The sequence below is a fragment of the Rhinoderma darwinii genome, chromosome 5 (assembly GCF_050947455.1).
Source record: "Rhinoderma darwinii isolate aRhiDar2 chromosome 5, aRhiDar2.hap1, whole genome shotgun sequence".
NCBI lineage: Eukaryota > Metazoa > Chordata > Amphibia > Anura > Rhinodermatidae > Rhinoderma > Rhinoderma darwinii.
This window is the reverse complement of record NC_134691.1, coordinates 108,181,567-108,209,316: the sequence shown is the minus strand read 5'-3', so window position 1 is coordinate 108,209,316 and position 27,750 is coordinate 108,181,567. Positions and strand designations below refer to the sequence as shown.

At 42.8% G+C, this 27,750-nt stretch overlaps 1 protein-coding gene and 1 long non-coding RNA gene across 2 annotated transcripts in view; one reads left to right on the top strand and one right to left on the bottom strand.

Annotated features, from left to right (window-relative positions):
* MYOM1 (myomesin 1) overlaps positions 1 to 27,207 on the top strand; it is a 98,405-nt gene extending 71,198 nt beyond the window's left edge. Inside the window, 11 exon segments of the mRNA XM_075826378.1 lie at positions 4,042 to 4,101; positions 9,434 to 9,501; positions 9,828 to 9,941; positions 10,791 to 10,878; positions 11,295 to 11,333; positions 13,232 to 13,337; positions 17,218 to 17,381; positions 20,226 to 20,262; positions 20,965 to 20,987; positions 24,461 to 24,516; positions 25,323 to 27,207. Coding sequence (XP_075682493.1) covers positions 4,042 to 4,101; positions 9,434 to 9,501; positions 9,828 to 9,941; positions 10,791 to 10,878; positions 11,295 to 11,333; positions 13,232 to 13,337; positions 17,218 to 17,381; positions 20,226 to 20,262; positions 20,965 to 20,987; positions 24,461 to 24,516; positions 25,323 to 25,607 — 1,040 coding nt within the window. The 3' untranslated portion in view covers positions 25,608 to 27,207.
* LOC142651538 (uncharacterized) overlaps positions 6,096 to 27,750 on the bottom strand; it is a 59,596-nt gene continuing 37,941 nt past the window's right edge. The window contains exons 2-3 of the long non-coding RNA XR_012847640.1: positions 21,835 to 21,973; positions 6,096 to 6,288 (exon numbers count right to left, since the gene is read on the bottom strand). This is a non-coding gene — a long non-coding RNA (uncharacterized LOC142651538). The remainder of the gene's footprint in view (positions 6,289 to 21,834; positions 21,974 to 27,750) is intronic.

Genomic DNA, 27,750 nt, shown 5'->3' with positions numbered 1-27,750 from the left:
TAATTTTGCCATGGACAGAACATGTGATTAAAACATACTGACATATGCAACATGTGATCATTATAAAATGACCACTCATCTGACACATTCACAATACTTCTTTATTTTATCAACACCTTATTGTATATCCTATAATACAGATGTAAATAACAGTTACCATGTTAAAGAAATGCTATTTACTGTGTAATATAAATTACATATGTCAGTATATTCATGCTTTGTTCACATGACGATTTTATTACATCCTAATTGAGTGGCACTGCAATTAAGTTGTCCCACAATTTATCATTACATTTCTTTGTTAGATCATGCAAAACATAAAAAATATTTAATTGGAATTATTTTTTTTAAAAAATGCTCATTTGCCTAGATATTGCTGTTACATACTTGTTATGGCGCCCCCTGGTGTTCTTTTGATTCCCTCTTAGAATGTCCACCTAGCGTGTTCATTGCTGGTGAGAAGAAGCCACTTCGTGTCCACTGATTTTCATTAACTAGTCTGCACAATAGCAGAATTCACTCCGCCGCCGGTGAGTCCGGATGGTGCGACTGAGCTGCTGAGCATGTGTGACCACTGACACTGGACACAGGTGGACGTTTGGGGTGCGAATTGATAAAAACAGAAGGGGCGCTATAACCAGTATGTAACTGCAATATATTGACACAGGAGCATTAAAAATCAAAATAATTCCAATTTAAAAATGATTATGTTTTGCGTGATCCAACAGAGAAGTGTAATATTTAATTGTTGGACAACCCCTCTAAAGGGAATGTATCATCAGAAAATTACATTATTTTTTTTTATGTGACTATCCACATAAGCAAAATTTAAAATATTCTAGTTTTCACACTGGCCACTATAGCAGTCACAATAGGTGGACATTTCCATAACTCACATCCACATCTGATTTTTCCAGTTTAGTTTAAAAAGTAACAGCTTGTCCTCTCCATTTTCCATAAAAAAAATTAAGAAGGCAGGGCTGCCCGCTGTCACCTACTCTACATACGTAATGAAAATATATGGCCTGAGTTTTTTAAGCTAACGACTCTATCAAAGGAGTGACAGTGGGAAGCTTGACTTACAAACTTGGCATTTATGTGAACTATTTCGTAAAAAATACCCTTAACCCGGAGATCAGTTCCCCATGCATAATATCTGAATTCCCACTTTTTGGCAACCCTAGTAATTATAAAGTAAATACCCATAAATCAGAAAACTTAAATGTTAGCATATCTTATGCTATGGCAGCAAATGGGCTTCTCCGGCTATATGAAACCCGGGAATGTTGATTCCCCTTGACTACGAGTGCATATTTTCTTTGAATTTTGTCCCGTTACTGAAGTGAATCAAAAATATTCTTTCACGCTTTACCTCCTGCAAGATCTCCCTATCACAATCCAAAACTCCTTTTTCTAAAAACAAAAGTGCATGTTCATTGACTTGAAGTTCATTGACTTCATGTGGACTTGAGTTGAGAGTTAGGCCTCATTTACACGAACGTAATATACGCGCGTGCGACGCGCGTGCTTTGCACGCATGTCGTACGCACCTATATTAGTCAATGGGGCAGTTTAGACGATGCGTGAATTGCGCTCAGCGCGTGTGCGCAGAAAAAAACTCACGACATGTTCTATAATCGTGCGTTTTTCGCGCACTCACGCACCCATTGAAGTCAATGGGTGCGTGAAAACCACGCATGCCGCACGGAAGCACTTCCGTGCGAACTGCGTGATTCGCGCAAGAGCTGTCAAACTCCTGAATGTAAACAGAAAAGCACCACGTGCTTTTCTGTTTACAAACATCCAAACGGAGTGTCAAATTCGAGATGAGCGCACCGAACTTCACCGGGTTCGGCCAAACTCGTTTTGACCGAAACCGGTAAAAAATGTTCGGGTACGCGACGTCAGGAGACAGTCACTGTCCACGGTGCTGAAAGCGTTAAACTGGTTCAGCACCATGGACAGTGACTTCCGCTCCGAAAATCCATGAACCTGTAAAAAAAAAAAGACGTTCTGACTTACCGATAACTCCGGTCCGACCTCCCGGGATGACAGTTCAGTCCAAGTGACAGCTGCAGCCAATCACAGGCCAAGCACAGGCTGCAGCCAATCACAGGCTGCAGCGGTCTCATGGACTGCGGCGTCATCCTGGGAGGTGGGGCCGGATGACAAGAGAGGGACGCGTCACCAAGGCAACGGCCGGGAGCCCGGACTGGGGGAAGCAGGAAGTTCTTGGTAAGTATGAAAGTCTTTTTTTATTCACAGGTTGGTGTATATTGTGTTCGGCATTCACTGTCGAGGGTGCTGAAAGAGTTACTGCCGATCAGTTAGCTCTTTCAGCACCTTGGACAGTGACGGGCGTCGACTAGCCTCATCTCTATGATGGCGGCTGCGCGAAAATCACGCAGCCGCGCATCATACACGGATGACACACGGAGCTGCCAAGTGCCTTTTGCGCGCGCAAAACGCAGCGTTTTTTGCGCGCGCAAAACACACACGCTCGTGTAAATCAGGCCTAACACTAGCATAAAAACACCTAATTTTAAGGGCCTAAGATTAAGGGAGGCATGCTGTCTTATGTGCTGAACTGGTTTCACGCTGGTACTGATAAGTAGTGGGTGGGCCTGGAGAGAGATGTCCTTCAATGTGATCACACCCATTTTCTTTGGTTAGATCCAAGATACAGTCATTTTTAGGCTCCTCTCCCTTCCTTTGTCATCCTTGATACTAAGGTTCTGGGACAGAAATATGGTGGTTCTGGGTCTATCCTCCAGACTAAGCCCACTCACTCCTATTTTTAATAACTCTGCTTTTCTATATTGAATGAAACGCTCACGTATCTTAGGTCTCCCCAGGTCCGAGGCTCTGCAGGCTAGGCACCAAGCTGGTACCATATGCCCTTTGGGTTAATTCCCGGGTGCTCTGTCCAGTGGTGCTTGGCTCCTTTATGCCGCACTTCTAACTTCTTAAATAACCTAACCCCAAGATCTTTACTATGCAGAGACCTTACTCCCATATGAGAAAATTGCTACCTTCTGGCAAGATATTAGCAATCTATGTAACCTAGTACACTCTACCAATATTTCTTGGTCTCCAGCCATGGCTTTCCTGTATTTCTTCAAACTGCTCACTTAATTCCACACCTTTGGAAATACACTCAAACTCCCTCATTGAGAGAAAGACTGGATACCGTCTCCGAAATATATAGGATGGAAAAGACCAAAAGAGAGTCAACCTTTTTCATAAAATATGGACCACCTGGATTCTGTTCAGAGTCGGATTTCTTAATCACCTGGCTTTCTAGTCAACGTTAAATTCTTCAATCTCTTTTGACATATCCCCTGGACATCTTCTAGCTCCACCCCCTATACTCCTAGCTTCTTCTTTTTTATTGCCCCCAAACTGTAGGCTACCTCTGTTTCAAGTAAACCTACGTTATAACTAGAAATTCTTACATTATGATGTTTAATATGATGCTGTGTCTTCATATTCTATATTACAATCCTGGTCATTTGTCTCTCAATTTCTTTGCTCATTTAATAAAAGTGATTGAACCATAAAAAGTAACAGCTGAACTATGAATTGTTCCCCAAGACATTTTTGATACAAAAGGCCCCACACTTTCTCAATCCACTGAAATGGATTATTTTCTTTGCTGCCAACTGCAGTAAGCTACGTATACCCCCAGCCCTTGTTCCCTTTAATCTGAATGATTGAAACATAATACTGGTAGTAGATTAATTTCTTGGCAGATGTTCAGCAGATGTAAAGCCCATTGGGGTGAAGTTCTCAATAGATTTGTCTTTTAACCCCGTTATTTCAGAATTACTTAGCATATAATTCATTCCACTATTTTAGTAGTATTAATAATCTCTTTTCATTAATTCTTCAAAACTTTGAATGTTATAAAAAAATGTACTGGAGAGTTGTGTAAAATATATATTATTTGTCTGACAGAGTATCACATTAATATCCTAGCACATCTGAGAAATATAAGCCTATGTGCTTTGTACTAAACTTGACCTTACTTACCCTTTCCAGTTTTTGAAAAATTGCAGAAGGAAGCCAGATTCCAGAGACATGAATGGATCCGGAAACAAGGTAATATATGACCTGAAATCACAAAGTGAAGCCTAGACACATTTTCAGGCAAAACGCCATATTGGCTGGGAATGTGATTAATATTTTTTTCTTTAATGTTTAGAAGATTCCAAAACCTTTTCTTATTTATTCTTTATGCAACACAAACATAGAATTCAAAATGGTTCCACTTTGTAGACTGAAGGCCTAAAGTGCAATAGGTTTCTTTTTATACAAAATACTAGAATATGGACCCATCTAAAAAAAAAAAAGCTCACTGTGGCATGGGCACACACACTTATCATAAACAATACAATAATACATTTTTAAATGTTAGTGTACAAAAAGTCCTTCTATACCAGCAGCTTGGCTGTGTAGTCTGGACTGTCCCCTATAACAGCAGTCTGCTTGTGTAATCTGGACTATCCCCTATAACTGTAGTCTGGCTGTGTAGTCTGGACCACCATTGATAACAGCAATCTGGCAGTGTAATCTGGACCACCCTCTATAACAGCAGTCTGCCTGTGTAATCTGGACTATCCCCTATAATTGTAGTCTGGCTGTGTAGTCTGGACCACCATTGATAACAGCATTCTGGCAGTGTAATCTGGACCACCCTCTATAACAGCAGTCTGCCTGTGTAATCTGGACTATCCCCTATAACTGTAGTCTGGCTGTGTAGTCTGGACCACCCTTGATAACAACAATCTGGCTGTGTAGTCTGGACCACCCTTTATAACAGCAATCTGGCAGTATAATCTGGACCACCTGCTATAACAGCAATCTGGCAGTGTAATCTGGACCACCCTCTATAACAGCAGTCTGGCTGTGTAGTCTGGACCACCATACATAACAGCATTCTGGTGGTATAGTCTGGGACACCCCTTATAACCGCAGTCTGGCTGTGTAGTCTCAACTCCTCATTTAACATCAGACTGTATGTGTAGTCTGGAGAGCCGCCTATAACAACAGTCTGGTTGTGTAGTCTGGACGACCCCCTATAACAACAGTCTCGTTGTGTAGTCTGGAACACCCCCTATAACAACAGTCTGGTTGTATAGTCTGGACCACCCCTATAACAACAGTCTGTTATGTTGCCTGTACCCCCCCCCCCCTATACCAGCAGTCTGCATTTGTAGTTTGCTTAACACTCTATGTTGCCTAATTCACCCCTATACTTGTAGTCTGGCTGAGTCTAGATCAACCCCCTATAACAGCAGTCTGTCTGTGTAGTCTAGATCTCCCCCTATAACAGCAGTCTGGCTGTGCACTCTAGATCTCCCCCTATAACAGCAGTCTGACTGTGTAGTCTAGATCTCCCCCTATAACAGCAGTCTGGCTGTGCACTCTAGATGTCCCTGTATAAAAGCAGTCTGCCGGTGTAGTCTAGATCTCCCTCTGTAACAGCAGTCTGCCTGTGTAGTCTAGATCTCCACCTATAACAGCAGTCTGGCTGTGTAGTCTAGATCTCCCCCTATAACGGCAGTCTGCCTGTGTAGTCTGGACCTCCCCCTGTAACATTAGTCTGGATGTGTACTCTATCTCCTTGTAAGCCGTTTTCTTATGAATACAAGCTCTTCTCTGACCCTGGCAATCAGTTGTTATCACTGGGGGAAGCCGCTTCTGGCCAGACATTTCCCTTGCAGCATCCGCAATGTATTGTAATGCATGGCTGGGCCGGATCCACCAGAGTTTGAGACCGTTTTACAGAGTGGTTTTTCATTCTGGATCATAGTGGAAGGGGTGTTCCATGCAAGTGACCCCCTCTATGAGGAGCCTAAAAGGACATATGGATTGTCTTCATGAGATAACCCCTATAACAGGAGTCTAGCTGTGTCTGAACTTCTTCTATGACAGTAGTTTGGCTTTTTAGTCTTGTTGGCTATTCTGGGCAACCCCTACAACATCAGACTGCATGTACATTTTAATGCTTCTGAGTGATATTTAACCTGACTACTATATAAAATAAAAACACTGAGTCATCTTTGTGGAATAAGAAAGTGGGGGTGGCCACAGCTTTATTTAACAATACCAAAAGGAAACCTTGTCCGTTCATTGCACATAAATTGCTTGATGTTTTTCCAGATGACTATCACCTCGCATGCCGGGCCACCGCACCCGCGGTCGGCATGTCTTGGTTGATTTGCCAGGTGACCCGTGTTACAATTACCCATCAACGAACGGAACAAGCTTCCAAAAAAACGCCAGCTGTGACAAATGAAACAAATGATTACACATACAACGTCAAATAACAAAGTTTACAGCGCTTATATCCCTCAAAATTAGGGCGGGCGTTACTAACTCTGCCGGGAAGCGGGAAAAGAGGCTAACTCCCGGAAATGCCACCTATTATATAGCTTTAAGCCCTCCCACCCATGTGTCCCTCTGGACCACTCATATTCCCCCCAGCACTCAGTTAGCCATTTTGGGATATTTAAAGGAAAACTGATATACAGTCAGAGGCTCCCATGCTTAACACAGCCTGCGATCCCTAATTCTGGCTGTTTGGTCTGACACTCCTTATAACGGCAATCTCACGGTGTACTCTAGACTGCCCCCTAATAACCAGTGTTCTAGGTGGTCCTCAAATCACAGCCAGAAGAAGATGCTGCAGGGGACAAAGCTTGAAAGCTAATGAAAATATATGACAAATTATTTTCAGGTTTCTCAGATATTTAACTGAAATTTACACTTTAAACTGCAGTATATGACTATCTACAGTATGAATAATATTACTTTTCATGTATTATTTTTCGGTCTGCTCTAGAAAGCTATTCCAGTATACTCTAGGACTACTAGTATTATCAAATTTTTAGTTCTATTGCTCCTGCCGACAACAGCCAGTAGAGGGCAGACATACATGATAAAAGAAATGTACAGAATTACATTATATTTAAAGTTATAACTGTGCAGTTCTGGTACTGAGGTAGGTGAACTTACATGACAGAAACACATGCTATGAAGCTGGGACATAATACAATAGGATGTGCCTACTGTATTTTGGGGTCTCACATGTGGGGCTGGCATTATAACACATATATATACAGGGGCGTAGCTAAAGGCTCATGGGCCCGGGTGCAAGAATTTTGCTTGGGCCCCCCTACCCCTCCCCAACACCACCATCATCAGACCCCTGCGCGCGCCTATGACCAGACGCCTTGCCCAACAGCCCCCATAGTATAATGCCCCCACACAGTATAATGCTCCCATAGCTGCCCCACACAGTATAATGCCCCATAACGTATAATGCCCCCCATAACAGCCCCATGCCGTATAATGCTCCCCATATCAACCCCCACAGTATAATGCCCCACATAGCTGCCCCCATACATTATAGTGCCCCCCCATATCAGCCCCCATACAGCATAATGCCCCCCATATCAGCTCCTCATACAGTATAATGCCCCCATATCAGCTCTCCATACAGTAAAATGCCCCCCATATCAGCTCCCCATACAATACAATGCCCCCCATATGAGCTTCCCATACAGTATAATGCCCCCATATGAGCTCCCCATACAGTATAATGCCCCTCCATATCAGCACCTCATACAGTATAATGCCCCCCATATGAGCTCCCCATACAGTATAATGCCCCCATATGAGCTCCCCATACAGTATAATGCCCCTCCATATCAGCTCCCCATACAGTATAATGCCTCCCATATGAGCTAACCATACAGTATAATGCCCCCCATATGAGCTACCTATACAGTATAATGCCCCCCATATGAGCTCCCCATACAGTATAATGCCCCTCCATATCAGCTCCCCATACAGTATAATGACTCCCATATGAGCTAACCATACAGTATAATGCCCCCCATATGAGCTCCCCATACAGTATAATGCCCCTCCATATCAGCTCCCCATACAGTATAATGCCCCCCATATGAGCTACACATACAGTATAATGCACCCCCATATCAGCCACCCATACAGTATAATGCCCCCATATGAGCTACCCATACAGTATAATGCACCCCCATATCAGCCCCCCATACAGTATAATGCACCCCGATATCAGCCCCCATACAGTATAATTCCCCCATATCAGCCCCCATGCAGTATAATGCTCCCCCATCTTATCAGCCCCCATGCCATATCAGCCCCCCATGCAGTATAATGCCCCCCCCATATCAGCCCCCCATACAGTATAATGCCCCCATATGTGCATAATAGAAAAATAGCATAATTACTTACCTATCCCCATTCCTTCGCCTCCTCCGGTGTGTGACTCAGCGCAGGCAGGCGCGATAATGTCGCTACATCCCGCCTGCCTGTGTCGAGCCGCTCAGGGCACAGTGAATGCTGGATCAAGGAGACGTCAGTTCCTTGCGCCAGCATTGAATGGAACCGGGACTTCGGTGAGTGACTCGCGACCCCCCCCGGAGGTCTTCACACGAATCCCCAGGGGGACGCGACCCACAGTTTGTAATGTATTGTGTTGTATTGTTCAGTTTGTGGTGGAGAGAGGAGGGGGGGCTGTAATTTAACGGGCCCCCAGTCTCCACCGCAAACAGCACCATACAACACAATACATTACAAGCCAACACAATACATTACATTACATTACATTACAAGACAACACAATACATTACATTACATTAGAAGACAACACAATACATTACATTACAAGACAACACAATACATTACAATACAGACTCTGCAGCTCACCTCGAGTCCTCCGCACCGGCTCTTCCGCTGCACTGGCTGGAAGACGTGTCACGTGACAACACGGTCACATGGTACACTAATTGTACCATGTGACCGTAACCAGGAAGTGCCGGCTTCACGGCACAGAAAATTAAATTAATTTTTAACAAGCATGCTGTATGGCAACGGGGGCCCGCGGGTCCCACAGACTTAGGGGCTTGGTCATAACTGCGACCACTGCGACCCCTATTGCTACGCCACTGTATATATATATTATAATGAACTGGACACTAACTGTATAATATACAGTATAACTGTACACTAGGTTCATACCTCAAATACTACTAACATATTACACTGTTTTTGTAAGTCTAAAACATAAGGACAATAATTGATAGAGCACTTTATTCTTTGAATACGTATACACTTAAAGGGGTTTTTCCGGATTGTAAATTGATGGCCTGTGTCTGGCTAAACATTGTAGAGGAGGTCGTGCTCGCTGGAATGCGGTCGGGGTTGCAGAGAATCTGACTCTCACCGACATATTGATGGCCTATCCTAAGTATAGACCTTTAGTATTACAGTCCTTGGAAAATTGCTTTAGTAAAAGTGGAATGCACTGTAGGTGTATGCTAGTTGTAATTGGATTTTCTGACTATAATATTATTTTTATGAATATAATTATATCAATTTACAGGTCCTCATTTTGTGGAGTATCTTGGATGGGAAGTTACTCCTGAATGCAATGTATTGTTGAAGAGTAAGGTAGGAAAAGTACTATCTATCTATCTCAGGGCCGGTGTCAGCACCTGGCAAACCTGGGCAAGTGGCGGGGCCCACTACCCTTGGGGGGGTGCTGACGTTGTGATGTCAGGAGGAGAGAAGGAGTCCCAGGCAGAGCACTAGCAGCTCTGCTCTGGGACTTCGTCTCTGGGGAAGCCCCTGACATCACTGTCCATATATGGACAGTGATGTCAGGAGCAGAGCAGTGTCCCAGGCAGAGTGCTAGTAGCGCTCTGCCCGGGACTTTGGCTCTGGGGTTGCCCTTGACATCTTTCTCACAGTCTCACTGTCTGTTTACATCACAATAGGTTGCTAATATGAAGAATGATACAAGTATTACATGGTATAAGGATGAAATGGAGATAATGGTTGATGAGAAACATGACTTTAAGGATGGCGTATGTACATTACTCATTACTGAGGTAAGTTACTTCTCAGTAACATAAAACTTTGCTAGAACTGAGGTGCAGGTGACTTTTATCTGTCATCACCTGGACAAAGTATTCCTTTATGTGATAATTATAAAGTATTGCACATTGTTAATGGCCATGGTAATTCAATGATGGAGACTTACTAGGGATGCATTTATAATATCTTTTTATTTGTTAAGCTATTGCGTCCCTACTTATCAGCAATAATATCTTTCATGAAAAGATCATGTTATTATATACTGTATATATATATATCTTCTATGCTTGAAAATTAATACACTGTGATTGTGAAATATAAGATTATTTTATTGCAGTTTTGCTCTATATTGGGGACAATGGCATAGCTATCATAGAGGCAGGGCACTGGACTGCTATGGGGCCTGTTTTGGAACGGGCACTGGACTGCTTCTCCTGCTTCAGCCACCATTAGACATAACTCATTCTATACAGATTTATACATCTCTCATTGAGTAAAATACTAGTTGTATAAATCCACACGCAATTAGCTCCCCCTAGTGATTTATAGCATTTATCAAGTCGGAAAAACAGAACTCCTCTATATATATATATATATATATATATATATATATATATATATATTTTAAAATGAATCAGAACAGGATTTTGGACCTAAAAGCAGAATGGCGGACATTAACTTTACTTTGCAGAGCTTTTGGGGGAATTGTGCTATAAGGGCCTATGATTTTTGTGTACACCCTGGACTGATAATATACTATTCCAATTTATCCTATACTTTGTCAGATTTCAGTACAAGTCTGTAAAACTTACAATGTTTGATCATGTCTGCATTGAATGTTACCATTTAATATTTATTCATAGATAACTAGGAAAGACGCTGGTATATATGAGTTAATCCTGAAAGATGACAGAGGAAAAGACAAGAGTGTCCTTAAGCTTGTGGATTCAGGTAAGACTTGTTAGGCTATGTTCACATCTGTGTCAGGGCTCCGTTGCTCCGTTGGAACAGAGCCCTGACTGAGACAAACTGAAACCAAAGGTTTCCGTTTCCATCACCAATGGTGACGGGATCGGTGCCAATGGTTTTGGTTTGTCTCCGTTGTGCAAGGGTTCTGTCGTTTTGATGGAATGAATACCGTAGTCGACAAACTGAAACCATTGGCACCGGATTCATCACCATTGAAATCAATAGTGATGGAAACGGAAACCTATGATTTCAGTTTGTGTCAGTCAGGGTCTTTAACCCCTAATGTTTCTGTATTCTGTAATTCATCGCCGTTTATGTGTTATCGCCACTCGTAATATGTCATATGTGTTTATTAAATATAAAACATATTTAACTCTAGACTTTTCCAATATTTACAGCATTTGATGATCTCATGACCGCTGTCTGCAAAATGATTGGCAAGTATCTCATAACTAAGTTACTAACAATCAATATATTAATCAACATTGTATTTCCACAGCTAGGTGGCGTCCATAGAAATCCATGGATGTCACACTAAATGGTTGGATACTTTTTTGTTTTTAAACCAAATGTATTCTTCTAACATGCCTATAAACATGGTATGAAGGGCTCTATTTACAGTGTTTCAGCCTTCCGTTGGAGCTATATGTGGGGAGTATTTCCAATGTATAGGCATACAGTGGCATATGCCACCCGTAGAGTCCCTTCGTAAAAAAAAAAAAGTATACCATGCAGTATAATTTTTTTTAAAGAAAGCCTGTGTATTGAATATCGTAGTTGAATACGCTATTCCATACAATAAAAAAAAAGCTATGTCAACGTATATCTCCCAGACGTATGCAAATGCAGTGTGTCTATAGCCTTACAGCCTCCAAAGCGATATAACATACGGTGCCCTCTTAGATATCAAATTATATCTAAAGGATTGTAGTCCAAAACAAAGGCTTAAATATAGTCTCCACCTAAATTCATTAAAAAAAAATCTGATTACCGTATTTTTCGAACTATAAAACGCATCCAAGTTTTAATAGGAAAAATTTAATATTTTATTTCTTTTACAAAGAAAAAACTATTTGTTAAAAAAAAAATTGTTCTGTTTCACCACATTCTGAGAGCTATAACTTTTATATTTTTTCATCGATTGAGTGGTGTGAGGGCTTATTTTTTTGCGGGACGAGCTGTAGTTTTTATTGCCACCATTTTTGGTACGTATGATTCTTTTATCACTTTTTATTTCATTTTTTTTAGCGCTAAGGTTCTAGAGTTTGAATTATTTTTTTTACGCCGTTCACCATGAGAGTCAAATAATGCTATATTGTAATAGTTTGGTCTTTTACAGACGCAGCGATACCAATTTTAAAAAAAAATATTTTATGTTTTACATTGTGCTTGGGGAAAAATGAGAAAAGTTTTTTTTTTAAACTTTTAAGATTTTTTTACACTCTTTAAAATGTATCAAATAATATTTTTTTTTACACATTTTATTAGTTCCCCTAGGGGACTTGAACCAGCGATCATTAACTGCCGAGTTCCCGAAACAACGTAGCCCGCGGTGCTACGCTGTTTCTGTAACTTCCATTCACTTCTATGGGAGTTACGGAAACAGCATAGCTCAGCGAGCACTCGGCTGTTTCCGTAACTACCAACCACCTAACCAGGAAGCGGCCGGGAGACAGTGGAGCTGACTAAGATAGAACGGGGTTTAGGGGGCCCCGTTCTAGAGATAGGTGGGACCCACATCTATCTGACATTTATTACATATTCTGTGGATATGTCACAAACGTCTTTCATGGGAAAACCCCTTTAAATGCCGCGGTCGCTATTGCCCACGCATTTAACTAGTTAAACGGCCAGGAACAGCGCAATCGCTGTTCCTGCCCATTAGATCAGCGTGTCTTGCTGTAAATCTCACACAGACACTAGCTACAGAAATGTCAGGATTCTGAATAGACATCACGTCCTGGCTGGAGGTAATGTATATTCACTTGAGTAACGTTAGTGTGTGTGTATGTGACTGCACATAGTGATGTCATAAGATTACGATGTCTGAGTACATGAATGGGGAGAAGTGTATGATGCTGATTGGTCACTGTCATACACTCCTCTGTACAACGCCCACTTGGTCAAAAAGTAAAACACGCCCAGTTGTCCATTAAGAAACTCATTAGCATAAAGCTAATATAGGTCATAACTCAGTCAAAAATGATCGTTTTTCTAAATAAAAAACACTGCTGTAATCTACATTACAGCGCCCATCACATCATGTACAATATAGGCCACTTATAATGTGGGGACAGAGCCTCTTTAACTGACTGGGTATTTTATTTTTTTGCAGCTGAGTCAGCCACAACAGTCAAGATCCAGAGCAATGAAGAAGGCATAAGATTGTACTCCTTTGTAAATTATTATGTGGATGATCTCAAAATGAGCTGGGGACACAAGTAAGCCAGTGCCTTAGTCCAACAAGCATTTCTTACTATGTAAAACTAGGTATATATTTCATGAGTTCACGTAGTAGTTAGATCAACGGTTGTCCCCGAATTAAGGGTTTATTCCCATCGTAAAAAGTGATGGCATATTGTTGGAATATGCTATCACTCTATAATTAGGGAGGGTCCGACCTCTGGGAACCACACTGAACCTTGGAATGATGTGTCCCCGTTAATATTATTTTCCTGCACAGTGGCGCCCAGGCCCACTCTGTTCTCTGCACAGCAGGGAGCGCCGCTGTGCAAGGAAAACTTAGAAAGCCACGCAGCACTAAATTAACGCTGCAGACCCTTCTCAGGATCGCGGGGGTCCCAGAGGTCAGGTCCGCACCGATCATAAAGTTATGGCATATCCTAGTGATATAAACAGTACAAACAACATGGTTAGTCAGCTTCTCCTGAAACATGAAATTAGTTGATCAAACTGAGCACTAAGAACCTCACATTTATAGGTATAATAAATATAGCAGTTAATGCAATTTAAAATAATAAAAATGTACAATATATATATATATATATATATATATATATATATATAAATAGATATTGTCATTAAACATATCCTAGTGACATGCCATCACTTTATAGGGAAAAGGAATGGCCTCATGGTTAAAGATGATCTGTCACTAGTTTATGAATTCTCTATCTCCTAACTAATCTAATAGCGCTTTGCTGCTGATAACTGTAGTGTGATTTGTTCTCAAATACCTTTATTATTTGCAAAGTTATGTTCATTTTTATACATATGCTAATTTGGCTATACTTGCCAGATGGGAGCTTCTTCCCCTTCACAGCCCAGCAACACAGCGTGATCATATAGTATACGGCTTCCATTCCCAACTGTGTATTCAACTTGTGATATCTCCGGTTGTGCCACAGCTAGAACTGCGAAGGTGAATTAGAATATCATCTTTCATATGCCACTGTTCTAGGTGGTCCACAGCCCGAGATATGGCTGATTGAAGGGAAGGGACCCCCCTTCCCTATAGAATGTGTCTCATACTGTGTGAAGCAGCTTCATTCTGATAGGACAGCGTCAGTGGCTGTGAGGTAGCGCCTCCTCAGGAGAATCACTGGTAATGACACCCACTTGTCTAATAAAGGCTCATTTACATATATAGAAGAAAGCTCATAACTTTGCAAATAATAAACATTTTGGGACACAATTTTCACTAGCATTATCAGTGTCACCGCACCTATTAGATTAGCTAGGAGATTGGCCATTACTTAAACTAGTGACAGATCTTCTTTAATAGGCTTGCACCAGAAAAAACATAGGGCTCACTTTACTCAGGGGTGCATTGGCCGTGAGGCGAGGTGAACACTTCACCTTTATTGGGACCAGGAGCGTAACTAGGAAAGACTGGGCCCCATAGCAAACTTTTGACTGGGGCCCCCCTTCCCCTGGGTGTCACACAACCCCCCCTTGTAGATAGTGCCTTTTTTACAGCCCCCCCCTGTAGATAACGCCATACAGCCCCCCTGTAGATAACGCCATAAGCCCCCTCTGTAGATAACACCATACATCCCCCTGTAAATAACGCCATACAGCCCCCTCTGTAGAGAACGCCATACAGCCCCCCCCCTGTAGATAATGCCATACAGCCCCCTTTGTAGATATCTACAGAGGGGCTGTATGGCGTTCTCTACAGTGGGGGCTGTATGGCGTTATCAACAGAGGGGGCTGTATGGCGTTATCTACAGGGGGGCTGTATGGCGTTATCTACAGGGGGATGCATGGCGCTATCTACAGACGGGGCTGTATGGCGTTATCTACAGGGGGGCTGTATGGCGCTAACGCCATGCAGCCCCCACTGTAGAGAACGCCATACAGCCCCCCCTTGTAGAGAACGCCATACAGCCCCCCCTGTAGGGAACGCCATACAGCCCCCCCCTGTAAGGAACGCCATACAGCCCCCCCCCCCATGTAGGGAACGCCATACAGCCCCCTTTGTAGATATCTACAGGGGGGACTCTGTATGGTGTTATCTACAGGGGGCTGTATGGCGTTCTCTACAGGGGGATTTATGGCGCTATCTACAGAGGGGGCTGTATGCTGCTATCTACAGAAGGGGCTGTATGGCATTATGTACAGGGGGCCTGTATGGCGTTATCTACAGAGGGGGCTGTATGGCGTTATCTACAGGGGGGGCTGTATGGCGTTATCTACAGAGGGGGCTGTATGGCGTTATCTACAGGGGGGCTGTATGGCGTTCTTTACAGGGGGGGCTGTATGGCGTTCCCTACTGAGGGGGCTGTATGGCGCTAACGCCATACAGCCCCCCCTGTAGAGAACGCCATACAGCCCCCCCTGTAGAGAACGCCATACAGCCCCCCTGTAGAGAACGCCATACAGCCCCCCCCCTGTAGAGAACGCCATACAGCCCCCCTGTAGGGAACGCCATACAGCCCCCCCCCCTGTAGGGAACGCCATACAGCCCCCCCTGCAGGGAACGCCATACAGCCCCCCCTGTAGGGAACGCCATACAGCTCCCCCTGTAGGGAACGCCATACAGTTCCCCCCTGTAGGGAACGCCGTACAGCCCCCCCTGTAGGGAACGCCGTACAGCCCCCCCCTGTAGGGAACGCCATACAGCCTCCCCCTGTAGGTAAAGCTATACAGCGTCCCCCCTCCCAAAAAAATGCGATCTACAGTGTGTCCTACAAAAGACATGTATCCCCTATCCACAGGATCTCCACAGGATAGGGGATACATGAGTGATCGCTGGCAGCGATAGGGAGAACGGGAAAGTCCCCCGAAGTTCTCCATGACTAACCTCTGACTTCCGGCGTCTGCGCAGCTCAATAAAAATGAAAGGAGCGCTGGTAACGCATGCGCACAAGCGCGACCGGCGCTCCATTCATTTCTACGGAGCTGCCGACACAGACCCCGGAAGTCCGAGGTTTGTCATGGAGAACTTCAGGGGACTTTCAGTCCCCCGTTCTCCTTATCAATGCCAGCAATCACACATGTATCCCCTATCCTGTGGATAGGGGATACATGTCTTTTGTTTAAAGGCAGAGCGGGGAGATACCTCCCTGCTCTGCCGTAGTGTTAAGTGGCGTCGCGCTGTAGCAGCCATAGCGGCTGCTAGCGGAGCCACCGGCCATGGTGGGGGCCCGTGCCGGCGGGCGACACGGGCCCCCTCATGCCGCGGGCCCCGTAGCAGCCGCTGCTACGGCGGTAGTTACGCCACTGATTGGGACTCTTCCATGAATGCACGGAGCAGCGTTTTAGCAGATGAGTTGTCTATCCCTGACTTTAGGATTGGCACTAGAATGGGAAGTACATGAAACAGCCGCTTATAGGCTGCTCATATGGAACTTTCTGGCTGCTGACATTAGAGTGTGAAACGGGTAAGTGTGAGGCTACTTTCACATAGGCTTATTTCCGTCAGTATTTTGCATCCGTATTTGTAAGTCAAAGTGGGTCCAATACACAAAAGAGATACAGATATTTCCATTACACTTTCTCTATTTATGCTCCACTCGTGGTTTTGTCTTACAAATACTGAAGCAAAATACGAAAGTGTGAAAGTGGCCGTACCATGAGGCTGGCAGTATATGGACTACTTTAAGGTTGATATTATGGTTAGAACTAAGCAGTGGTTTAGAAGTTGTGACCAAACTATACAAGAGTGAAGCTTGCCTCTCTAGATAGATGCCATGGTGCAGTGTGTGCTTAACAGATACCCCCATCCCTCTTCACATCTCCCACATTGGGGAGGGAGAAACGCCATTTCATTTTTCACCTCAGGCAGCCGAAAGGCTAGAATCAACCCCATCTCCGGTGATCTGCACTCATCTTCCATTTATTCATTTTTCTTTACAGTGAAAGTAAGATAAAGTACACAGATAGAGTGAAGAGCGGGGTCACGGGAGAGATGTTATGGCTACAAATCAATGAACCCACACCAAACGACAAGGGCAAATATGTGCTGGAAATGTTTGATGGAAAAACTACGTACACAAAGGACTTAGATCTCTCCGGACAAGGTAAAGAATATTGTACTTGCATTTTATGTAGACATATGTATACAATGTATATATAATACCAATAGGGTGTTTCACTGCCAAGGACGTATGCAATACGTCATGACTTTAAACGTTTGTCGCAATGAAAATATAAGTACTAAAGCTCAGATCGTGGTATCATGTTTGAATCTTAGCTTCCAAATGATACCAAGCGCAATATTCTAGGTGCAATATTTGGGGCGCTTGAAGTCGGGGAGCAGGATGAAAAGTTTCACTTCCTGTTTTTTCTCAGTAAGGGAGAGGGAGGGGAATGCTGTAAGTGACAGTAGGAAGAAAGATCACAGCCGTTTACTGTCATATCTACCCTGTACAGAGGGTGATACAGGAACTATTCTTTATAGCTTACCAATCAGAGCAGGGGCATAACTAGGAAAGTCTGGGCCCCATAGCAAACTTTTGACTGGGACCCCCCCTCCGCTGGGTATCACACAACCCCCCCCCCCCTTGTAGATAGTGCCTCCCTATAGATTCCACCACACAGCGCCCCCTATAGATAGCACCATACACAGCCCCCTGTAGATAGCACCATACACAGCCCCTGTAGATAGCGCCATACACAGACCCCTGTAGATAACGCCTTATAGCCCCGTGTAGATAACGTCTCACAGCCCCAAATCCCCCTGTATATAACGCCATACAGCCCCCCTGTAGATAACACCATACAGCCCCCCTGTAGATAACGCCATACAGCCCTCCTGTAGATAACGTCTTACAGCCCCAAATCCCCCTTGTAGATAACGCCTTACAGCCCCCCTGTAGATAACGTCTTACAGCCCCAAATCCCCCCTGTAGATAATGCCATACAGCCCCCCTGTAGATAACACCTTACAGCCCCCCCTGTAGATAACGGCATACATCCCCCGTGTAGATAACACCATACAGACCCCCCTGTAGATAACGCCATATAGACCCCCCTGTAGATAACGCCATACAGACCCCCCCTTTAGATAACGCCATACAGCCACCCCTGTAGATAACGCCATACAGAGTCCCCCATGTAGATAACGCCATACAGAGTCCGCCTTGTAGATAACGCCATACAGAGTCCCCCCTGTAGATAATGCCATACAGAGTCCCCCCTGTAGATAACGCAATACAGAGTCCCCCTGTAGATAACGCCATACAGAGTCCCCCCCTGTAGATAACGCCATACAGAGCCCCCTGTAGATAACATCATACAGACCCCCCTGTAGATAACGCCATACAGTCCCCCCCTGTAGATAACGCCATACACAGACCCCCCTGGAGATAACACCAAACAGCCCTCCCCTGTAGATAACGCCATATAGCCCCCCCCCCCCCCCCCAAAAAAAAACAGCCTATAGTTTGTCCTAGAAAAGAGATGTATTCCCTATCCACAGGATAAGGGATACAGGCGTGATCGCTGGCAGAGATAAGGAGAACGGGGGACCAAATGTCCCCCGAAGTTCTCCATGACAAACCTTGGACTTCTGGCGTCTGCGCAGTTCAATAAAAATGAAAGGAGCGCTGGTCACGCATGCACACAAGCACGACAGGTGCGCAAGTCATTTCTATGGAGTTGCAGACAGACCCCTGGAAGTCCGAGGTTTGTCATGGAGAACTTCGGGGGACTTTCAGTCCCCCATTCTCCTTATCGCTGGGCGTCCCAGCGGTCACGCATGTATCCCCTATCCTGTGGATAGGGGATACATGTCTTTTGTAGGAAAAACCCCTTCAGTGGCGTCGTGCTGTAGCAGCCATAGCAGCTGCTAGTGGAGCCTCCGGCCATGGGGGCGGCCTGTGTCGGGGGGTGGCACGGGCCCCCTAATGCTGCGGACCCCGTAGCAACCGCTATGGCTGCTATACCGGTAGTTACGCCACTGAATCAGAGTATATGTGCTCGGTGATTATCACATTTAGGGGCCTTCCTTTTGTTTATTGAATTTTTTGCTACTTTCCTTCCTTTCCCTGCTCCTAATCAGATATTTTGTTGACTCCGTGACTCGGATGTTTCCCAGCGTCTGGATCACAGAGATTTTTGGTCTCTTCCGTTCTGATAATTATGTGAAGATATGTGCATGTAGACATAGGCCTAAGTGGCATCTATGAACTCTGAACATTTATTGTTAGAAGATTATGTGAATCACAGGCTCTGTTTGGTCAGACTTTTAGCCACAAACAATAATTTTTAGGGATTTTTTTGCGTAACGTTATGTTTGATGCAAAATTGCATGAAGGCGGCCATAAGTGTAAAGTGCTAGGTGGCCTTTTTACAATATGCCAGGCTTCTACTTTCAGCAAATATATGGGTATGGGGATATAATATGATTCTTTTATTTTATAATTCAGGTTTAATGTGTGTGCAAGTCACACATACCTAAGGCCGGCCCTGGATGGATGGATGGATGGATAGTTATGAGATGATGATAGATAGATAGATAGATAGATAGATAGATAGATAGATAGATAGATAGATAGATAGATAGATAGATAGATAGATAGATAGATATGAGTTAATGAGATAGATATTGTAGATAGATAGATAGATTTTTATTAGTGTCTACAATATACCAGTATATTGAAGTCTTTCTTGGCAAAACTTGGGGCATGTTCAGAAGAACGTCTGCAACAACGTACAGTATAATACATGTGAATGTGCTTTTTAAAAACTGGATGTAAGAGCATTGAAAATCCGCGTTTTGCAATGCAAAGGGTAAAATCTGTGGCAAATCCTCAGCAAAATGGACAGCAAAATCTTCATTCAACACATTCACAGAAAATCTGCAGATGTTTTTTTCCCCGTGTCTAAACATATAATAATATCATTGTTATATTGTTTTACAGCTTTCGACGAGGCCTATGCTGAATTCCAGAGATTGAAGTAAGTATATCATGAAAGGTTTCACTTAGCATTGTAAATAATATGAAAATAAACTCGTAGTCTCCTCAGTTTTATATTCGTGTGTGATAGATTGTGTCTAGGACCTTTTTCTCTAGTCATGTTTTTCTTTTTTGGTTTACATTTTCTTTTGGTTGATCGGGAAGTGCAAAGCTGGTGGTGTCCTGTAGGAATGTGGTGACCCGTAGGAATGGGTCATATTGGGATCTATATTTGCAATTCATTGTTCTTATCGCTAAGTAAAGACTATGATAGGATGTAAATATTGATATAATATATGCTACTAACTAACACTAACCTCTCTGCTCCTCCAGATTTAACACTTGTGAACATTGATCCTTAGCGGGCGAAATGTGGATTATGTTTAATGGAACCTGTATTTCCTCCTAAGAAGCTCTATTATTTTGGTCTTAGGAAGGATAGACAGTGATTATAGTGGTAAAGTGGTTTTCGCTTAGCTTACTTGTACAGAAGGATCTCAACAACCTCCTTCACTAAATCACTATATTTATTACATATTTACTAGTAGGTTTAGAGTTTCCCATTGCATCATAATTGGCCCTGGGGCAGTTTGGGTTAGATTGATTAGAATGGGACAGAATAACTGTAGTATGAGAAGCTCAGTTTCTGGTCAAGAAGGTATGCAAGTAAGTTTAATCTTTCTTTCTTTTACTCCAATAACAGGCAAGCTGCAATAGCAGAAAAGAGTGAGTAACCTTACATTATCTGCAGATTTCTACATGTGTGCTTGTATTGTCATTGATGGGGAGTTGTACTTTGTAGTATTGCATTTATGATTGATTCCTACTACTAAAGCAATGGTAGTCGTCTGATAGACAAAGGTGGATTCTTTTACAAATTTTGTAACTTGAATGAGTTTCTGGGCACCCAATGCAAATACTAAACCAGTGTACCTGCAAACATCCTAAGCAATATAATTTTTATAAATCTAGTCGAGTGCCCTCTCTTTACAGGCATTTCTGGTTTTACTTTTTCTAATCCTAAGCAATATCTTGTAGCAGTAGAGGAACCCCCTATGCTGGCATTACTTTTTGTGGAACACTCTGCTGGCACTATTAATAATGATCATCTTTACAATTAGGGAAGTAATGAAACTGTAAAATAATCAAAATGAACAGTGAGGGGAAAGGAGAGAGGTCCCTGCCCATAAGGGCTTACAATCTAAATGTAATGAGAGGAGTGAGACCAGTGGCGGATTAAGTAGAACATAGGCCCTGGGCTGTTACCCAAACTTGGGCCCCCCTTCTCCACCGCCGCCCTGTAACTATTGTTAACACTTCCTTTTTGTTCAGACATTAACAAATGGGTTTTACTACTCCCCTTGTCAAAAGGCTGTGTCCCCACATACTGACAGTCTCCAACCATCGCTGACAGTACCGCACCGTGTAGGGACACATTCTCCTGACAAGGGGAATAGTAACACTTATTTGTCTATCAGTCCTGGACTGCACAAAGACTTTGTGAAATACAAGGATTTCCTATAATAAACATGTCAGTAGAGATGACAGATTGTCTATAAATCTAGTGACTCACAGGTGACGACGTAGTTTTTTTCCTCTTTTCTTCTCCATCCAGTCCAGACTTCATGACGACTTTTCCCGGCCATGACCCATTTCTGCAGAATTTGCCACTCAGATGTCTTTGGCTCCTCACTTTTCCAACATTTCCACACCTACAAACAAAGATAATATTATCATGGTGCCACACACTGTGCCCCTAAATATAATAGCACCAAACACTGCGCCCCTGAATAAAATAGTACCAAACGCTGGGCCCGTAAATATTATAGCACCATAGACTGCGCCCCTGAATATAATTGTGTCAAACACAGTAGATCGCACCACACACAGCCCCCTGTAGATAGCGCTACACACTGACACCTGTAAATAGCGCTACACAGTCCTCCCCCTCTGTAAATAGCGTCACATAGCCCTCCCCCTCTGGTATATAGTGCTACACAGCAATCCCCCTTAGATATAGTGATACACAGCGCTCCCTTCTATATAGTGCTATACAGCAATCCCCCCTTGTATATAGTGCTACACAGCGTTTCCCTTCTTGGACCTGCAGCTCTTGTAATTGCTCAGTATAATGTCCCCCATAGCTGCCCTCACAGTATATTGCCACCCATAGCTGCCCCATACAGTATAATGCCCTCCATAGCTGCCTCTACACAGTATAATTTTCCCCTTAGCTGACCCTACACAGTATAATCGCCCATAGCTGCGACACAGTATAATGCCCCCATAGCTGCTACACAGTATAATGCCTCCATAGCTGCGACACAGTATAATGCCTCCATAGCTGCGACACAGTATAATGCCCCCATAGCTGCGACACAGTATAATGCCCCCATAGCTGCTACACAGTATAATGTCTCCATAGCTGCGACACAGTATAATGTTCCCCATAGCTGTGACACAGTATAATGCCCCCATAGCTGTGACACAGTATAATGCCCCCATAGCTGCTACACAGCATAATGTTTCCATAGCTGCGACACAGTATAATGTTCCCCATAGCTGTGACACAGTATAATGCCTCCATAGCTGCTACACAGTATAATGCCCCCATAGCTGTCCTACACAGTATAATGTTCCCCATAGCTGTCCTACACAGTATAATGCCTCCATAGCTGTGACACAGTATAATGCCTCCATAGCTGTCCTACACAGTATAATGCCCCCATAGCTGTCCTACACAGTATAATGCCCCCATAGCTGTCCTACACAGTATAATGCCCCCATAGCTGTCCTACACAGTATAATGCCCTCCATAGCTGTCCTACACAGTATAATGTCTCCATAACTGTCCTACACAGTATAATGTTCCCCATAGCTGTGACACAGTATAATGCCTCCATAGCTGCTACACAGTATAATGCCCCCATAGCTGTCCTACACTGTATAATGTTCCCCATAGCTGTGACACAGTATAATGCCTCCATAGCTGTCCTACACAGTATAATGCCCCCATAGCTGTCCTACACAGTATAATGCCTCCATAGCTGCTACACAGTATAATGCCCCCATAGCTGTCCTACACAGTATAATGCCCTCCATAGCTGCGACACAGTATAATGCCTCCATACCTAATTTAAAAAAAACATGATTACTTACCTATCCCAGTTCCCACGACGGTGGGGGATGCTTCTCCTCCTCTGCACTGTCCCGTGAGTGACTCCGTGCAGACAGGCGCGATGACATTACTACATCGTGCCTGCCTGGGCCGAGCCGCTCACGGCAGAGTGAATGCTGAAGCGAGGCTCCAGCATTCAACCCAATTGAATCTGCGTCCTGCGGACGCAGATTCAGTTGTAAGCGGGACAGCGAGGCAGTTAGCAGCGCTACAGCGCTGCATAGTTTTTTAAGATTGTGTGCGGTTCGGGCGGCCATGGGCCCCCTGGGAGCCTCGGGCCCCGGGCGGCCGTCCGAACCGCCCATATGATAATCCGCTATTGAGTGAGACAATAGGTACAAGATGCTGATTGTGCTCATTTTGTCCAGGGCACCTGCTCATTCTGTTGGCAAGGGAAATATAAAGCTACATGAAACTGTCGCTCAGCCAGTATCTGATCCTACACAGATATAAAGTGCAGAGTAAAGCCACAAGGGTAGTTACTTGAGGACAGGGTGGAGATTTTTGTGACCAGGTCAGGTTGTGTATGGGCCATAAACTATGGATCTCTGACATAGACCTCTTGAAGATTTTTTTTTCAAGGCACACTAACTACTGTTAATAGGGGCAGTCTGCGGGCACTTTTTATTGGGGGACACTCGGCTGGCTTTGTTTTTATCAGAGGTACTGTTTTAGTACTTTCTATAGAAGGACACTCTGCTGTCACTGTTTATGGGGACACGGTGCTTGCTCTGATAATGGGAGTAGTCTGTATGTAGTCTGTATGACACTATTAATGGGATCACTCTCATGCCAATGCTAATGCAGGCACCTATGGGGGCATGGACCTGTATTAGTGGGTGAGGTTTATACAGAAAACATTTCTGTGGCGTGCTGACAATAAGGCAAGTATGTCTTGCAGTCATCACAATTTCAGAAGTCGGCTGATCTCTATTATAACAACGATGGGCTTTTAGCCATATGTATGTGTCCGATCATCCAATAGTTTTGAATACTGATTATGTATCTTCTGTCCTTCTAGATCGTGCCAGAGTAATAGGAGGTTTGCCTGATGTTGTTACTATACAAGAAGGAAAGGTAAAGCAATGTTTCAGTATTTCAAAAAAAAAAGGGCAAAAAAATCAGGTTGATTTTGGAACGGTGCATAGGTCTGTCTATAGGACGCAGAAACACTGCAGATAATGACTTGGGTCCTTAAAAGCAGTGGTAACTTTTTAAGTCGAGGAGTCCTGCCATGTAGACCACAGCTCAAGCATAGTGATTTTGAAGAGGCTTTTGTAGCTATGTCTGTGTATTAATATTAAATGACTGTAACAATAAACACAGTTCAGTATAGTCAGTTTACAATTCTTCCTTGTCCTGATCTTGCATTTAAATGCATTGAGGGACTCATAATGCCAATAACCCTACAGCAATTAAGAGTCCTGACTGTTGAATAAATATAAAATATATGTATTATTTTTTTATATAGTAAAGACATATAGGTGCATAAGTATCAATGCAGCAAAGACATATAGGTGCATAAGTATCAATGCAGCAAATCCATCCGAAAATACAGCTCTTGAAATGTGCACCATTTAAATCCTGAAATTGAGACAGTTTCCTCCAATTATCAGGGGCTTTATCTATTGTCCTTTTTCCTAAATAATGGGGGTGGCTAAACAGTTACAATAATGTATAAAATATTTCCGAAATAAAAAATGAAACAAATACAATAGACATGACTAGAATCCTTTCCACATTCAACCAATTTCTGAAATGCTGCCTAATATGATACACTGTGTAGTTGATCCCACCATTTCACTAAGAAGATGATCAACGTTTTGATACATGAACCTCATTATTCTTTACACTGATCCTAAATCTATTATATAACCTTCTAGGCACTTAACCTGACATGTAATATCTGGGGTGATCCAGTTCCCGAGGTCACCTGGCTGAAGAATGAGAGGGAACTGGCTGGAGATGACCACTGCATCCTTAAGTTTGAGTCCGGGAAATATGCCAGCTTTGCCATTACAACCGTCTGTACATCTGACTCTGGCAAATACTGTATCCGGGCAAAGAACAAATATGGCACTGAAACTAATGATTTTACTGTAAGTGTGTTTAATCCAGAGGGTGAAGAACCAGAGGAGGAAGCTCAGATTGATACTAAGAAAAAATAACTGAGAGGGGAAAATGATGGAGGGTAGAATGATAGTGCTATTATAGTGTGAATGAGTCGTCTCTTCTTAAACTCCTTCTAAAACCTCTCAGCAGTGCAAGTCTTCAAGGGAAAATAATAGTGTTATGGGGAAATCCTGGGAATATGCACTATTGGGAGGATTTACGAGATGGTTTGAGAACCATCGGCTAAGTCGTTGACTCCACTCCTTTAACCTACCTCTTTTCTAGCTGCAACTTAATAAACTGAGGCAACTTAAAGTATATCTGTCCCACGCACACTGTCGTAACTTTTTCATGGGCTGAGACAATATTCATATTTATACGCTAGCAGCTAGTGACTTCACTAATGTCCATCGCCCATAAAATATTACTCTACAGTGATAGGAGGTGATTGATAACGTTTACGTAAACTGTGAATCAAATGATTTAGATACAGATACAATAGATAACATTATCATAAATGGAGGCAGGCTTTAATATGTTCCCATGTATCAATAATATTATAATATTTGTCTTTCATTTATCATCTTCGTTTATTTAAATCCCTTCAGCATGATCATTTAGTCTTTAATCCCAAAGGCATTATCAAAGGTAATTCATCTTAAAACTAAGAACAAACCTAAAGCAACAAATTGCAGTTCCATAACAATGTAAACAACACGTCTATTCTACTTTGGTCTTAACTTGATCTAGGATTCTATACCTGTATCATTTGATATAAAAAGCTACATAGCCATTTTCCCCATGAGTTAGTCATTTCATAAAGTCATTATCCCCATCTTAGGGCCATTTAACAACTCCAGCAGCCATACCAAGAGAATAATTGTACATAAGTGTCTATACCTGGCTTTACCATGTACTATAGAAAAAGTACTGATATAAAGTAATACAAATTTACTAAAACTATTATTGTTAACGAATTACTTCTTACAGGATTATAAAGTGTGACTACAGGTACTAGTATATAACAATGAGATGAGGTGGGTAAAAGAACTGGAGTACTGTTAAGACGAAAATCGATATATATTAAAGAATTCTAAAGTTCCATATAAAAGATCCTTCTATTTTTTACTACGTTATTCCTTAGTTATCAGACACTTAGTCTGGGAGAAGATATTCTATGATTCTGGACTCTTCATAACACCCCCCTCCTGCCCCTGCAATTTAGCAGCATCCTAGGGAAATCTTGTGGATTTAAATCTTGATCCACATCAATGCCCACATCGTAAATGGCTTAAATAGTGTCAATAAAGAGGTGGATATTTATTTGGATGGAGATTTGGATTTACACAAAGTCCACTAGATAATGCTGAACACGTGGGCCACATGGCAAAAGTGCTTGGTAATGGGATAAGGTATTAAAAAATAATCTTTAGAACACACCAAAGGGGCTTATGTAGACGTTTTGGGAGTTCTTTTAGTTGGCAGTACACAACCGGGGAGGATTCTGAAAGGTTCTAGTTTTAGGAGTCTTATGAAACAGCGCTGTTGTATAACTGTGTTATATCATACTGTACTGTAATATCACCAATATACTGTATCCTTCATAGAGTATTCAGCACATCTGTATGTGTCCTATCACTGTTCACTAATAAACTGAGCACATATTTTCATCTCTACCTCCACCATTGTTTCACTGTGTGTCCTTCTTTTGATCACAATCTTTCACCCTCTACACCACGGGTTAACAGTGCTCGAATTACAAACACCTTCACTAAAATCATAAGATATTTCACGAATCCTTCATTTATATCCACAAATATTTAATATTTAACCATTGGTTTTGCTGCTACTAAGAACAAGATGTCGGTAATAATTTTAATCATATGCATAAACATAAGCATTTAATCATAAACAATTAGTCTGGGTTCACATATTGCATTGTGTTTCACCTGTAATCTGGTTTTTAATTTACCAGTCATAGGCTTACAGTGGAAACACTTTTGAAAAAGCATGGGTAATTAAAAAACGCATGCATTTTATAGATGCGCTTTTCTCCCCAACAGATCAAAAATGCAATAAAAACACAACATGTGAATGCAGGGACATAGAGTTTTTATGTTAATGCAAACTCTAAATAGGGGCATCTACATTATGCCTCTAAAGAGTTAAATATGTAGGCGTTTAGAGAGCGCCCATTAG